Here is a 12,210-nt window from a genome sequence, read left to right as displayed (position 1 = left end):
CGCCCCGCCCCGCCCCGCCCCGCCCCTGCGCGCCCCGCTGCGGCACACGGAGTCAGTCACAGCGTTTTATTGTCTCGCAGGTAGCCCGGTGCCGCCCCTCTCAGTAGTGTCCAAGTACCGGCCTCTCCCGCAGCCCCCCACCCCCCATGAAGGCCCGGAGCGGGGGCCCAGCAGCGGGCGAGGCGGCCGCCCCCGCGGGGGCCCTGCCCGGAGGGTCTGAAAAAGGACAGCGAGAGGGAAGGGGGCGAGGGTCGAGCGAGACGCGGGAAGCAAGGGGGCAGCCAAGAGGAAACGCGAATCAGCCGGGAACGCCGGGGAGGCTGGAACGCCAGCTGCCCTCGGCCCTAGCGCTGCCCCCCAGCTCCTCCCAGCGCCGGGACAAAGCCCCCCACCCCGGGGGACCCATCCGGCAGCGAGACCCCATGCACCAGCCCAGCCCACTGCACCAGAGCTCCCTAAATCACAGCCCTTACGATGGGCCCTGCCGTGGCCCCTATGCAGCCATTTGCAGGGGAAGGGGGTCCCCTCTTGCTGGTCAAACACATGGGCTCATGCTGGTGCCCCCAGCCAAGGTGCACAGAGAGGGGGCTGGCACAGAGGACACCCTTCATTGCAGCTAGTGAACCACTGGCACCCCTCAGTCTCGGTGGGAAGAAAGGCCAGGGGAAATGTGTAACAGCTGGGGAAGGGGCCAGTCTACACGTCCAGAGGATTCAGAGGAAAGGGTTGAGTCCCCCCGGAGCAGATGGCGGGGCTGGGGACCCGCTCAGCGGCAGTAAAGGCTGCGGCAAGCTGCTGGGAAGTTCAGGGAAGGTGCCAGCTTGGGGGAAGGCGCTGGCAGAGACAGGGAGGGCTGTGGCCGCAGCTGGGACACTGCTGAGGGGTAGTGGAAGGGAGGTGCTGTAGGTCATGGAGTTGGCAGGGTGGCCAGCAGGCAGGCTGGGCACTGGTGAGCTGGTCCGCATCTGGTTGAGCGTCGGCTTGGGCTGCTCAGTGAGGCCGAAGGGGTTGGTTGGGGATGGCGTGCTCAGACCTAGCAAGGAAAGGACAGGAGACATCAGGGCAGCCATGCCATCCCCAGTCCTCCTCCTCTTCCTCCCCCAGACACCCCTCTGACCAGCCCAGAGAAGCCCCGGGCCAGCAGCCACAGCAGTGGCACCTACCTGAGAGAAAGGGGTTGCGCGTCTTGGATGCTGGTGTAGGGGCGACCAGGGAGTCCAGGTTGACCAGGGAGGAAGCAGCAGGACCGAGGAAGGCCTCGGGGGTTTTACAGTCCTTCCGCTCCTTGCCAGCTTCAGGCAAGGAGTCAGCCAGGTTGGTGAGATCAAAGCTCTTTGTCTCATCCTGCCTCGTGCCGGGGAACAGGTCGCTGAATGGGTCCGGCTCTGGGGTGTGGGGAGATGAGCCACATGAGCAAACTGGCAGACACTGAGGGTGATGGTGTCCCCCAGTGACCACTAATGGCACATCCTGCCCTAAGTCACAGCTCGATATGATGGGGCTAAGGCTGTGGCATGGTGTGTCCAAAGTGTCTCTGAGCCACTGTGGGAGGTGGCAGGGTTGGGACATGGGTGCATGCAGGGACTAAAGCTGCCCCTCACCCTGTTTGTGGGCAGCCCAAGCCCATGGCACGTGCCCTTGGAGGTGGGAACAAGCTTTGGCCACACTAGCAAAGCAGCCAGGTACAGGCTGCCCAGCCTTGGAGCTGCCTCCCTGCAACAGGCAGGGACAGGTCACCAACCCCACCTGCCCAAATTGTCCCCTGCCTGCTCCCCTTGTTCTTACCAACAGGGCTGTTTGATTTGGCTGAGGAGGGCAGCTGTGAGGGCTCCTGCTCCAGCAGTTCAGGTGGCTTTGCAAATGGGTCAAAAGTATCTGCCCCTGGAGCTGGGGAGAAGAGGTGAAACTCAAGGAGGGGAGCAAACAGGGAGGAGAGAGGTCTGTAGAAAAGTTTTAACCAGCATGGGCCCCCAGGTCAGACTCTGCCTCTTAGGGACCAAAAGTGAGGTCAGCACACACGAGGCTGTATGAAGCACCAAGGAAGAACATAGAGTGGCGCTGAGCAACACAGGCTGTGCCTACAGACACTCCTCCATCTGCAGCATGGCACCTGTGAGCAGTAACCTGTCCCAGAACATTGGGCTGGGCTGAGCCAACAGCCAGGTATCACTGGGGACACACACACTGTCACTCCACACTGCTGGGGCAGTGTGGCAGCTGCTATCTTCTCCCATGGCGGGGTCTCCATTAACTGTGTCATGTTAATTAAAGCAGAAATGAAACCCAGAAAGTTCCTTAAGGTTTTCAGCAAGCAGAGGTTCCACTGCAGGGTAGGAGAGTGGGGAAAGGGTTTTGCACAGCTGGCCATGGGAGGAAGGGAGAAGCACTTTGGGTGCCCCTTCAGAGGAGGGCAGCAATGGCTGGCACTGCCCATCATCCTCAGCAAAGCCAAAATAGCCATCAGGCCTCTTACCAGGGTTAGGAGGTTGCTCAGCCACAGCGGCCCAAGGGTCAACAGCTGGTGTAGAACCAGAGGCCTGGGCAGGGGGGGATGCCGCCACCCAGGGGTCTGCAGGAGGGAAGCCAGAAGACAAGGGCACCTTCCCCCAAGGGTCAGAGGCTGCAGTGTTGCCAGGAGGGAAATCCCAGGGTCCAGTGGAGGGTTGCTGGGACGAAGCACTCGCCTGGGAGAGGGGCTCTCCACTGGCAGCCGGGACGGGTACCCAAGGGTCAGCTGCACCAGCCCAGGCAGAGGCTGCTGGCTCTGCTTTGGCTTTCATGTCTGAAAGAAGAAGGGAAGCTGCAGTGTGGTGCAGGGCTGGGAGAGATTCTGAATGGACATATCCAGGGGAACACAGCTTTCAGCAGCACCACCTGGGCAAGCAATGGCCCAGGCAGCAAAGGGAAGAGAAGCAACAGGTCCCCACTGTTGAGCCCCTGAGGATTAAGGGAGGGACAGAGGAAAGGTGAGGTTTCTGCCACTGTCTCAAGCTTTACAGCCTGGGAGTTGCCCTCACCTGACATATCCCATGGGTCAGAAGACGTGTGGCTGGAGGGAGCTGCTGCTGGCCCAAAGATATCTGCTAGTTCCAAGATAGATGACTGCAAACAGAAACGGAATGAAGAGGTGAGGGAAGCTGAGGGCAGACTTACAGAGCACCCTGGAGCCCAAGGCTAGCTGTGTGGCCAGTGCTGTACCTGGCTTTTCTTCATCTTATCTTCCTCTTCCTCCCTGCCCTGCGAAGTCTCCTCCATGGGCTTCTGCATCACGGAGTTCTCCCCTTGCCAAGTCCTCACCTCCTGCAAGGATAAGGGATGTGGTCCATGAGCTCAACAACCCTGCAGCCAGCACCTTCTCCAGGAGAAAGACCAGCACAGGAGCTGCCACCGAATTCCCCATAAGTCCCAGCATCCAAGCAGACAGCTCCTCTGGGGCCAAACCCACTAGGAGAACCCTCAGCAGAAAGCCCAGAGCAGTGAAAGCAAAGTGAGTGGCAGAGCAAGGTGGTGTTTCAGGCTCCAGTGCCCCAGAGAGAAGCCCAAGTGCAAGGAGAGGAGCGCCCAGGGCTGTGGAGCACAGGTACCTTCTCATGCTCCTCTCTGCTCAGCGCGAGCGCTAGCTGCAATTGCCTTTCTTCGTCTGTGCTGGAGAGTGGAGGAAGTGGCTTCTGCCAACAGAGGAAATTGGGTGACATATCAGCTTGCCCTCAGCTCACAGGATTACTCAGAGATTCCTGTCCTCACCTCTGTCTCTCCTGCAGCCTGCACAACACCTCTGTGCCCATCCAGACAGCTTTGCTTGTGGAGTCCCAGTCCAGTGCCCTACACTCTTGAACCAGCTCCCACTCAGGGTCTGCTGTGGCCCCAGTTCCTACCCCATCACTTGCCTTTGTATCTAGGCTGACACAACCCCAAATTGGACAGCCAGCATCTCACCCAGGAAGTTTTCAGGGATGTTGATGCAATCAGTGAAGGAGAAGGGATGGATTAGGCATCCCCTGCCCCAGCAGCCTGCTGCGGAAGAGGCCTTGCTCGGGAACCCTGCCCAGCCCTGCTCTGCTGGGCAAAAAAGTGCCCAGACCTGAGGCAGATTTTGGAGATTTTGGGAAGAGGCTGTCACCATACCACCATGACAACCCCGATCACCACCCTGTGATGCTTGTCCAGCAGCATGAGACCAGCCACGTCTGGGAACAGGGATCCCAGTGGGAGGCTGCCTGTGTACACAGCCTTGTACAAGCATGTGCAAGCATGCATGTGTGTGTGTGTAGCCCAGATGGACTCCAGCAGGCAACGCTTTCAAGAGTCTTCCTACAGTGCTCATCACAGCAGCACTTGGAAGCTATAAATACTCCAGTTCCAGGACAAAAATAGGGATGTACACTCTGCTCCATCCCCAAAAGAGCCTCCATCGGCCAGGGAAGATGGGCAGCAGCAAGCGCTGTCTCCAAAGCATGCCCCCTGCCCTGGCAGGACTGAGCTCGTGGTGCTCAGCACCAGCCCAAGCGGATGCCTGCCGGCCTGGGCACACAGCCCCAGTCACCATGTCCCTCTGACTTTATGTGCCTGGCCACACTCCCATGTTCTTCACAGGGCGTGCCAGCTGGTGGCAGTCTCAATCAGGGTGCAAATAAGCTGTCCCCGGTGTTCCCCTGTGGCCAGCAGATAGGAGAGGGGGCAGCCCAAAGGGAGGTTTCACAGCTAGAGGCAGCAGCTTGCTTGCTGCCCACACCCTGGTGGGCATCTTCCTGGTGCTGCTTCCCAGTGCTTGCTCTAGCCCATTTTGAAAGGACCATCCAGTGGGAGGGAGCATTTGGCACTTGTTCCAGTGCCTCACCAGTCTCACGGTGAAGAATTTCTTTCTTAAGGAACTTAGACCAGAAGTGTGATTGGGCAGCCAGGTTTAAGGGGTGTTGAGCAAATCCAGAAGACACTCTCAGTTTCACCCTGGCTTCTGGGAAACTGGACAGGCCTCAGTCTGGTGCTGTGCCCACTGGTACAAGGACAAGGAGTAGGGAGAGCCCACACTTTCATCTGCCTGCTGGCCATTTTTGATGCTGGGCACAGCACGAACAGCCTGGTCTGCAGGTGCACACACTGGCCTCAGGCAGCCCCAGAACATCTTCCTTCCTGCCAAACAAATGACCCACCCTGCCCACAGACAATGCAAGGTGCAGGGAGATGCCCAGCCTCAAGAGATACCATACCTTCTCTGCCTCCTCCCGACTCATGGCCAGGGCAAGTTGAAGCTGCAGCTCCTCCTCACCTGTCGTCTGGGGCCTTGCTTGCTCCAGGTCAGAGGTGAACCGTGGGGATGAGGATGATGCTGGAAGATAAAAAGAGGAAAAGGAGAGGCATCAGGACTGAGGTATTTTGGGCAGCACATCAGCAGCCCCCACCAAGCCCCCATCCCAACACCTGCAGCTCTACAGCATGGCTTCTCTAGTGGATATATTTCCACATCAGAGCTCTCTACCATGAAGGAGCCATGGCTTTGAGGCTTGAGGCACCACCAGCTGCCACCATTTTTGAGGTTTACCATTGGCCCAGCCAAACCTTTGCCCATGACAGGACAGAGGTGGGCTTCACCAACATCACCCCAAACGGTGGAGGGGAGCAACAGGCATTAAGCAGGTGCAAAACAAACGTAACAGCCTGGCTCCACCCTGAGTGAGCCCAGGAGAGCCACCAGCAACACTCACAGTTAAAGGAGGAGGGTGAGCCCCGTGCCCGGCCGTAGTCATCTGCGTAGGGCGAAGCGCGGCGGCCGTAGGGCTGGTGGCTGCCACTGCCCATGCCCTCCAGGGCCATGCGCTCCTTGGTCTGCAGCGCGTGCGCTCGCTCCTGCTTCAGCCGCTCCTCGTCCTTCAGCAGCGCCATCACCTGCTTCACCTTCTCGCGGACGTTGATGCCCTGATCCTTGCCGTCACGGTCCACGTACTGGAAGTCCTTCAGCGTCTGGATGGTGTAGAGGTTCTCCCGGCACTGGTGAGTCACCTTCTCGGAGCCGGTTTTGATGAGGTAGTCCAGGAGGGTGAGGGCTTTGTAGACGTGTCGCCAGTTCTTGCCGCTGTCGTTCAGCCGCCGCCAGATCATGCCCATGACCTCAGCGAAGGCCACCGTGTTGAAGGTGAGGTCAGCAATCTCTGACATCAGGGAGCTAGGGGGTCCCCAGGGATCATTTGAGGTGGCCTCCCGCACCTTGATCTCTGCCTCTGAGTAGTTGTGCACGATATTTTTCACCTGCCGGCGCAGCGCCGAGGTTGTCATGGCTGTGCGGCGCCGGGACCCTGCCGGCGGCAGGCAGGAACCGTGGAGAAGGGGAAGAGATGAGCACTCACGGCCGCAGCCTCACTGGTGCCTGCAGCAGGGATAGGGGACACAGAGACATCAGCATTGCCTCAGACACCAGGACCCACCCCAGCTGGCACCTGGGACACTTCTCAAGGTGAAAGTGACCATCATTGTGGTATCAGATGCAGCCTGGCAGGATGTCACCACTCACTAACCCAAAGACACAGGATGCTTAAGGGGAAAATAAATCTGATAGCAAGACGATATCCAGCACTGCAGAGCTGCCAAGAGATTTGGCTCCAGAATGGGCAACATTTGGAGGAGATTTTTACCCTGCACTTCTGTTTCTAAAAGTAACCACCTGAAAATGACAGCTCCCTCCTCCAGATCCCAGCTGCTTCAGCCTCACCATTCCAGTAAAGCTAGTTTCAGGCCCCCCCAGGCCTCACACCAGTCAGGGGCTCCCCTGTACCCTTAGATGCTCTGGTGGCAGCTGTATGTGGCCCCACTTGCCCCAGATGTTGCCCCAGGGCTCACAGTGCCACCGAGGTTCCATCATGCAAAACCAAAACTCAGCCACGAATCACAGCCTTCCATGACTTAGCAGCACTGGCAGCTACTTAGGTGGGTTTGCCAAGCAAACTTGGTAACTTTGGTTCTGTGAAGGACTGTGGGCACAGAAGTGGAGCTGCTGTGGGGTGACAAACTCAGGGTGCTAACCTCCAGTGCCAGGCCAGCAAGCGGGACTAGGTAACACAAACTCCAATCTCAGAACCCCCGAGCTGCCTGAGCCTCCTCTGTGCCCTGACCCAAGGCCAAAGCATCAGGGGCTGGCATGGCTGGGAGCTGCCCTGGCACCTCCTCAGCAGGCAGTGCCTGTCCTTGGAATGTGCTGCACCCTACAAAGGTGCAAACTGATGTGGGTCAGTTTGGACCCATCTTCACACAAGCCCATGACAAATCTACCCCTTACTCTATGCTAGTCCTAATCCTCACTTTCTCCCTGCTTGGAAGTCACCCTTTACCCTCATTTTGTCCAAGGGCAAATGAAAGCCGGGAGGCAGAGGCTGCCTGGAGCTGCCTCACCCTCGGCTGGGCCATACCACAGGGCCAGTGAGCCAGGCCACTCCGAGAGCTCCCACTGCAGCTGCAACAAAACACTGGCAACTTTTTCCCCATCCAAGATAACGCTTGCATGCAGAGGGCTATCTCCTCCATGCAGCGGTGCCTGCAGACAGTGATTACCAATGCCCATCTCACCACCCACTCAGCTGCCACTACCCCTCTATACTGCAGCTGCTGCACCATGTCCAGCCCTTTCCTTGCTTGGGCCACCGTGCTCTCTCACCAGAGCTGGGTCAAGGCCCTGCTGACGTGCCCATAAGCCATGCACAGCGCCCGCCATGCTCCCACACAACCTGTGCAACCAGTCCAGCACCTTCTGCTCCCATGGGCCACCAGCCGGACGCCCTACAGCTCCACCAGCAACGTCCCCTGTGAGTCAGAGAGGAGCCTGGCACCACCATGCTCCCAGGCGGACGAAGTTTCTTTCAAGGCACTTCCCTGTATTGATTGCCTTTTGCACTGCAGCCTGGCGTAACGGCCTTTGGATCCTACCATGAGAGCCCATGGTGCAGATGGCCACGCCGTTGCCCACCTGGCTCTGAAATGCCTTCAGGACGAGGGCAGCAACAAAGCAAAGTCCTCCAGAACTTGGCTCTACACTCTGCTTTCCACCAACACCCAGGTGGGAGACAAAGTTGCACTTTCCAAAGGTGCCACCAGCCCGGCAAACATCAGCAAACGTTGGCATTCCACCTCCAGGGCAGGATGGTCCTGCCTGCCACCAGTAAGTCAGGCAGAACAGACCCTTGGTCTAACATAATGGGCTCCAGCACCACTTGAACCTGATGGCGACTGGATCCCAGCTGGACTTTGCCTGCCGTGTAATGGCCTGGGAAGTCTGCATGGGAAAAGATGGGAAGCGGGGGCTAGGGCAGGGATGAGACGAGTTTGGCCCCGGCTGGAGCGCTGCCAGCGGTGATAAAGGCAGCCAGGTTTATCAGACACGTTATTCTGCAACCCCCCTCCCCTCCCCCCTGCCACCCCCCACTCCCGAAAATATAAAGGGAGTGAAACAGAAGCTGTGCGTGAGATAAGGAAGCAGCACCCAGCAGCTCATATGGAATTACTGCAGTGACCTTGAGCAAGAGGCTGCCAGGTGGGAGAAGGACACACGGGTGCGGGGACAGGTCCCCATCGCCCGCGGCCCGTCAGAGAAAACTGCGGAGGCGGAGCGGGGGGGCGAGGAGAAATAACACGGATGGGGAGCGGGAGGGGATGGGAGGAAGCGGGCAGAAGGGCCAGACGAGAGGAGGGGGAGGCCGGGGGAGGATTAAAGCCTCATCCGTCCCTAATCAGGTGCAAGGCTGTGAAGAGCAGCGCCCGACATGGAGGGGCCGGCGAGGAACGGCTCCCGACAGAGCCCTCGGCCGCGCCGCCGGCTCCTGCGCCTGCCGCGGGGCCGCGGTGCCCGCAGCCCGGCCTGAGAGGCGCCGCGCTACCGAGCTCCCCGCCGGGGCCCGGCATCTCTCCGACCCGTCGCGATGCTCCGCCGTCCGGTTCCATTCTCATCATCATCATCATCTCCCCGCACCCGCTGCCGAGGGGCGCACACCTCCTCCCCCCCCCATCTTACCTGCGCGGAGCGGAGCGGCCCCTCCGTGCCGGTGAAGCGAGCGGGAGCCAGCCGCAGCCCGCCTGCTGTGCGCCGCCGAGTTGCCGGGCTGGCTGGGCAGGTCCCGCGGCAGGTCTCGGTTTAACCCCTTGAGAGCCGTCCGGGCCCCGGCACAGGCGTCGCTTCCCCCCCTCCCCCCGCCCCGGTGTGGTACGACTCGGTGCAGCACCGGCCGCGGGGGATGCGGCGCCGAGCCCCGGCCCCGCCGCATGCGGGAGGCGGGGATGCTGTAAATGCTCCGTCACTGCCCTGCGCTGGCAGCCAGCCAGGCGCGGCTCGCTGCTGCTTGCTTTGCTTCAGTTATTTATTTTTTTCCTCCTCCTCCCCCATTAATTTCAGACATGTCATAGGCCCCAGGCTCGGCAGCGGCTCCGAGGGATGCCGACCCTCCTCACAGTGCAGCTCCCTCTCTGGTACCCAAACCTACCGCTGCAATTTGGGTTTGTTAGGTTCTTCTTTTTTTATTGTATTTTTTTGCCAGGTTATGAATTTGGAATGGATTCTTCCCCTGTTCTGAACAGCTCCTGGAGCCTGGCTGGGGGGAGAGAGGGAGGCATCAGATGGCATGACAAAGTAAGTCATGTCTCTCGATCCTTTCAGAGCCACCCCCTCTCACCCAGCCTCTGCCTTCCATTTTAATCACTGACAGGCCTTCAAGCATTATGGATATATATAATCTTTTTAATATCACTGACATTTTCCATAATGGAAAGCATCTCCTGTGTGCTGAGACATGCTGGAGGGGGGTTGTGCCTTCCTGCCTATGCTCTGGCCACACAAAGCACAGCGCTGTAATTCATCTCGCCCCATGCCCTGGTGCTGAAGGTCCAAAGGTCCTCCCTTCCCCTGACGGCAGCAGGAGGGCGGCACACTTCTAGGGCCTGTGCAGATCTCAGCCTGATTTTTCCACCAGGCTCTGGCCCTACAAGCTGTATGTGCATCTAGTTCCACCGCCATCTGCAGCCTGACAGAGCACATCCAGCATCCAAACCCTCCTCCAGGTCAAGCTAGAGAACATCCCAGGTTGGATGCTGAAAAGGCCTAAGGTCCAGGCCTTCCTCTTCTGTTCCTAGTTCACTTGTGTCAGACAGCTTGCCATTTTTCAGGCACCGTTTTTTAATAAGCAAAGTGAATGTCTCCATGGGTACAACACCCTACAAGCCACAGCAGAGCTGTACAAACATGGGCTTGGCTTTGCTATGGTGTCCCACAGCCCCTCCACAGGAAGAGGGACCTAGCAAGGCTCATTTTCCTTGGCCCTGGCAGGAGCTAGCCGCTCACCCCGACCTCCTTTTTCAGTGAGATACCTCTGGAAATGTGCTGCCACCTTCTGCTGGAATCTCCCTTCCTGGCCTCCCTAATAGTTAGGGTGTCTTCAGACACAACCCACGTGATGGGTTTGGTATGCAGCTCCCAAGGCCAGGGAGGTCGCTCACCTCAGTTATTTAGCAAACACAACACAAATTATTAACATTACTACAAATAACACCCGCATCTGGGGGAGGAGAAAGAACACTCTCCCTGACTTGCCACTGTAGAGACTGGAGCATCCAGGCACTCTACAGAGCATGGGGCTGACTAGCCCTGAGGATCTCTGCACAAATCACAGAGTGCACATCTCACACCAGGCCTGTAAACAAGAGGCCTATGTTTGTAAAGGCATCCTGTGAAAGCCAGCTCTACTTCCACTGCAGTACCACTCATGTAACTTCCCCAATCATTGCAAAAGGAGAAGGAAAAACAAACAAAACCAAAACCCAACCCAACAAGAAAACCAAACAACCAAAACCAGACTCAGTTGGCTGCAAGGATGCTGCAGCAGTCAGACAGCAACAAAGTACTGCACCTTGTTGGTCCAGCACATCCCTTCCTGTATGCTGCTTGCACCTTGTCCTTCGAGGACTCTCTTGTTTGAGGCCATAAGAGGCATTAGCAATATTTATGACAAAAAATTAAGAATATGCACAGGTTCAAAGTTTCTTCTCCTTTGCAGATGTTCTTATGCCTGTTCTGGGGCCATCAGGCTCTTCCCTTGGAAGGAAAGGAAACACAAGCATAGGACATTCTTCCATGGTACATGAATGATGTCAAACCCCCATCTACTGGGTTTTGCTCTAACAAGCTTTCCTGTGAGTAGAGGTACACATGGGGCCTGAATTCTATAGGCATGGACCTTGTGATTGGGCTTTGCCATCTTATAAGGTAAAGCTACCAAATAAAAGCATTCCAGCCATGGAGACAATCACATTGCCTCTAAAATGTGCAGACTCCCTCTTGTCTAGAAACAGATGGCTCAAGTTGTTTCAGTTGGGCATATTCACAAGCTGATAATCATCTCTAGGGAGGCAGGAGCTATTGTCAGAGCCTGTGAGACACACCCCAACTTCAGGCTCTTTTCTTTCTAATTCTCAAAATGTTGCTGAAATTCTCACTACAGGAATGCTGAGCAGATACATTCTCTTTGTGGGTTTGTGCCCACTAGGGCAGAAGAGGCTCCTGGCTTCCACAGAAGCCAAAGTGCTTCCCTGCACCCTGCTAAGAAAAAGCATCTTGAAACATGAGAGGCCTCACCTGGTCAGCATGAAAAAAAAGAAAGCTGCACTTTGCTGTGGTACTGCCAGGAGCCAAGGAGAAGAACATATCCTCTCCCCAGAGACAGCACAGGAGTTAAAGTGAGAAAACAGTTGTGCAGAAGGAACAGTTATTTCACACTAGGTGCCTCTCCAAGACGTGTGTCAGTGTGGCTGCCAGTGTAAGAGAGCAGATGCCCGAGGCACACATGCCTGGTGTGAACTGTGCAGCGCTGTGCAGAGCTCTCAGCATGGACAGGCAGCTGCTGCCTAAGAACCCCAAAGGTACCACAAACCTCAATTAATAATCTACACTGAAGTCATTTTTCAGAGAGTCAAAGCCTCTCCAGGGAATGCTTACCAGCTGCTCCAGCAGGAAATGGCACTTTACTGACATGTGCCACATCTCTCTTGATACCAGGTCAAGAGAGACCCTGCACCCAGCTCACTCTGCCTCAGAAACCTGCTCTGAGCCAAGCCCAGCAGTGGAGCGTGTGACATTCAGACCCAGATGCCACCAGAAAACCTCCATTCCTCTGTGATGCACAAGGAAACCAAGGCAGAGTGGTAGAGAGCCCACATGCCCTTGCAGGCTGAGAAGATGGGAGG

The 12,210-nt window shown here is 57.3% G+C and overlaps 1 protein-coding gene across 1 annotated transcript; it reads right to left on the bottom strand.

The window, feature by feature from the left end:
• Positions 1-279: 279 nt before the first annotated feature.
• EPN3 (epsin 3) lies at positions 280-9,208 on the bottom strand. The gene is made up of 9 exons (XM_054170524.1): positions 8,993-9,208; positions 5,703-6,361; positions 5,208-5,326; positions 3,199-3,300; positions 3,018-3,102; positions 2,474-2,782; positions 1,786-1,887; positions 1,164-1,385; positions 280-1,033 (listed from the first exon to the last, which is right to left on the bottom strand). Exons 2-9 carry the CDS (start codon positions 6,268-6,270, stop codon positions 714-716), a joined length of 1,827 nt encoding a protein of 608 aa, XP_054026499.1. The 5' UTR covers positions 6,271-6,361; positions 8,993-9,208; the 3' UTR covers positions 280-713.
• Positions 9,209-12,210: the final 3,002 nt, after the last annotated feature.

The sequence above is a fragment of the Dryobates pubescens genome, chromosome 20, assembly GCF_014839835.1.
Source record: "Dryobates pubescens isolate bDryPub1 chromosome 20, bDryPub1.pri, whole genome shotgun sequence".
NCBI classification, from domain to species: Eukaryota; Metazoa; Chordata; class Aves; order Piciformes; family Picidae; genus Dryobates; species Dryobates pubescens.
Note: the sequence above shows the minus strand (reverse complement) of the source record. Positions and strands in the feature narration are given on the sequence as shown.

Bases quoted from the DNA above. Each gene is read 5' to 3' on its own strand.
- EPN3 (XM_054170524.1), bottom strand. From the start codon at position 6,270: ATGACAACCTCGGCGCTGCGCCGGCAGGTGAAAAATATCGTGCACAAC. The intron at 5,327-5,702 runs GTGAGTGTTGCT...TTTATCTTCCAG, and splicing joins CTCACCCTCCTCCTTTAACT to CATCATCCTCATCCCCACGG. The intron at 2,783-3,017 runs GTGAGGGCAACT...TTCTTCTTTCAG, and splicing joins TGACCCATGGGATATGTCAG to ACATGAAAGCCAAAGCAGAG.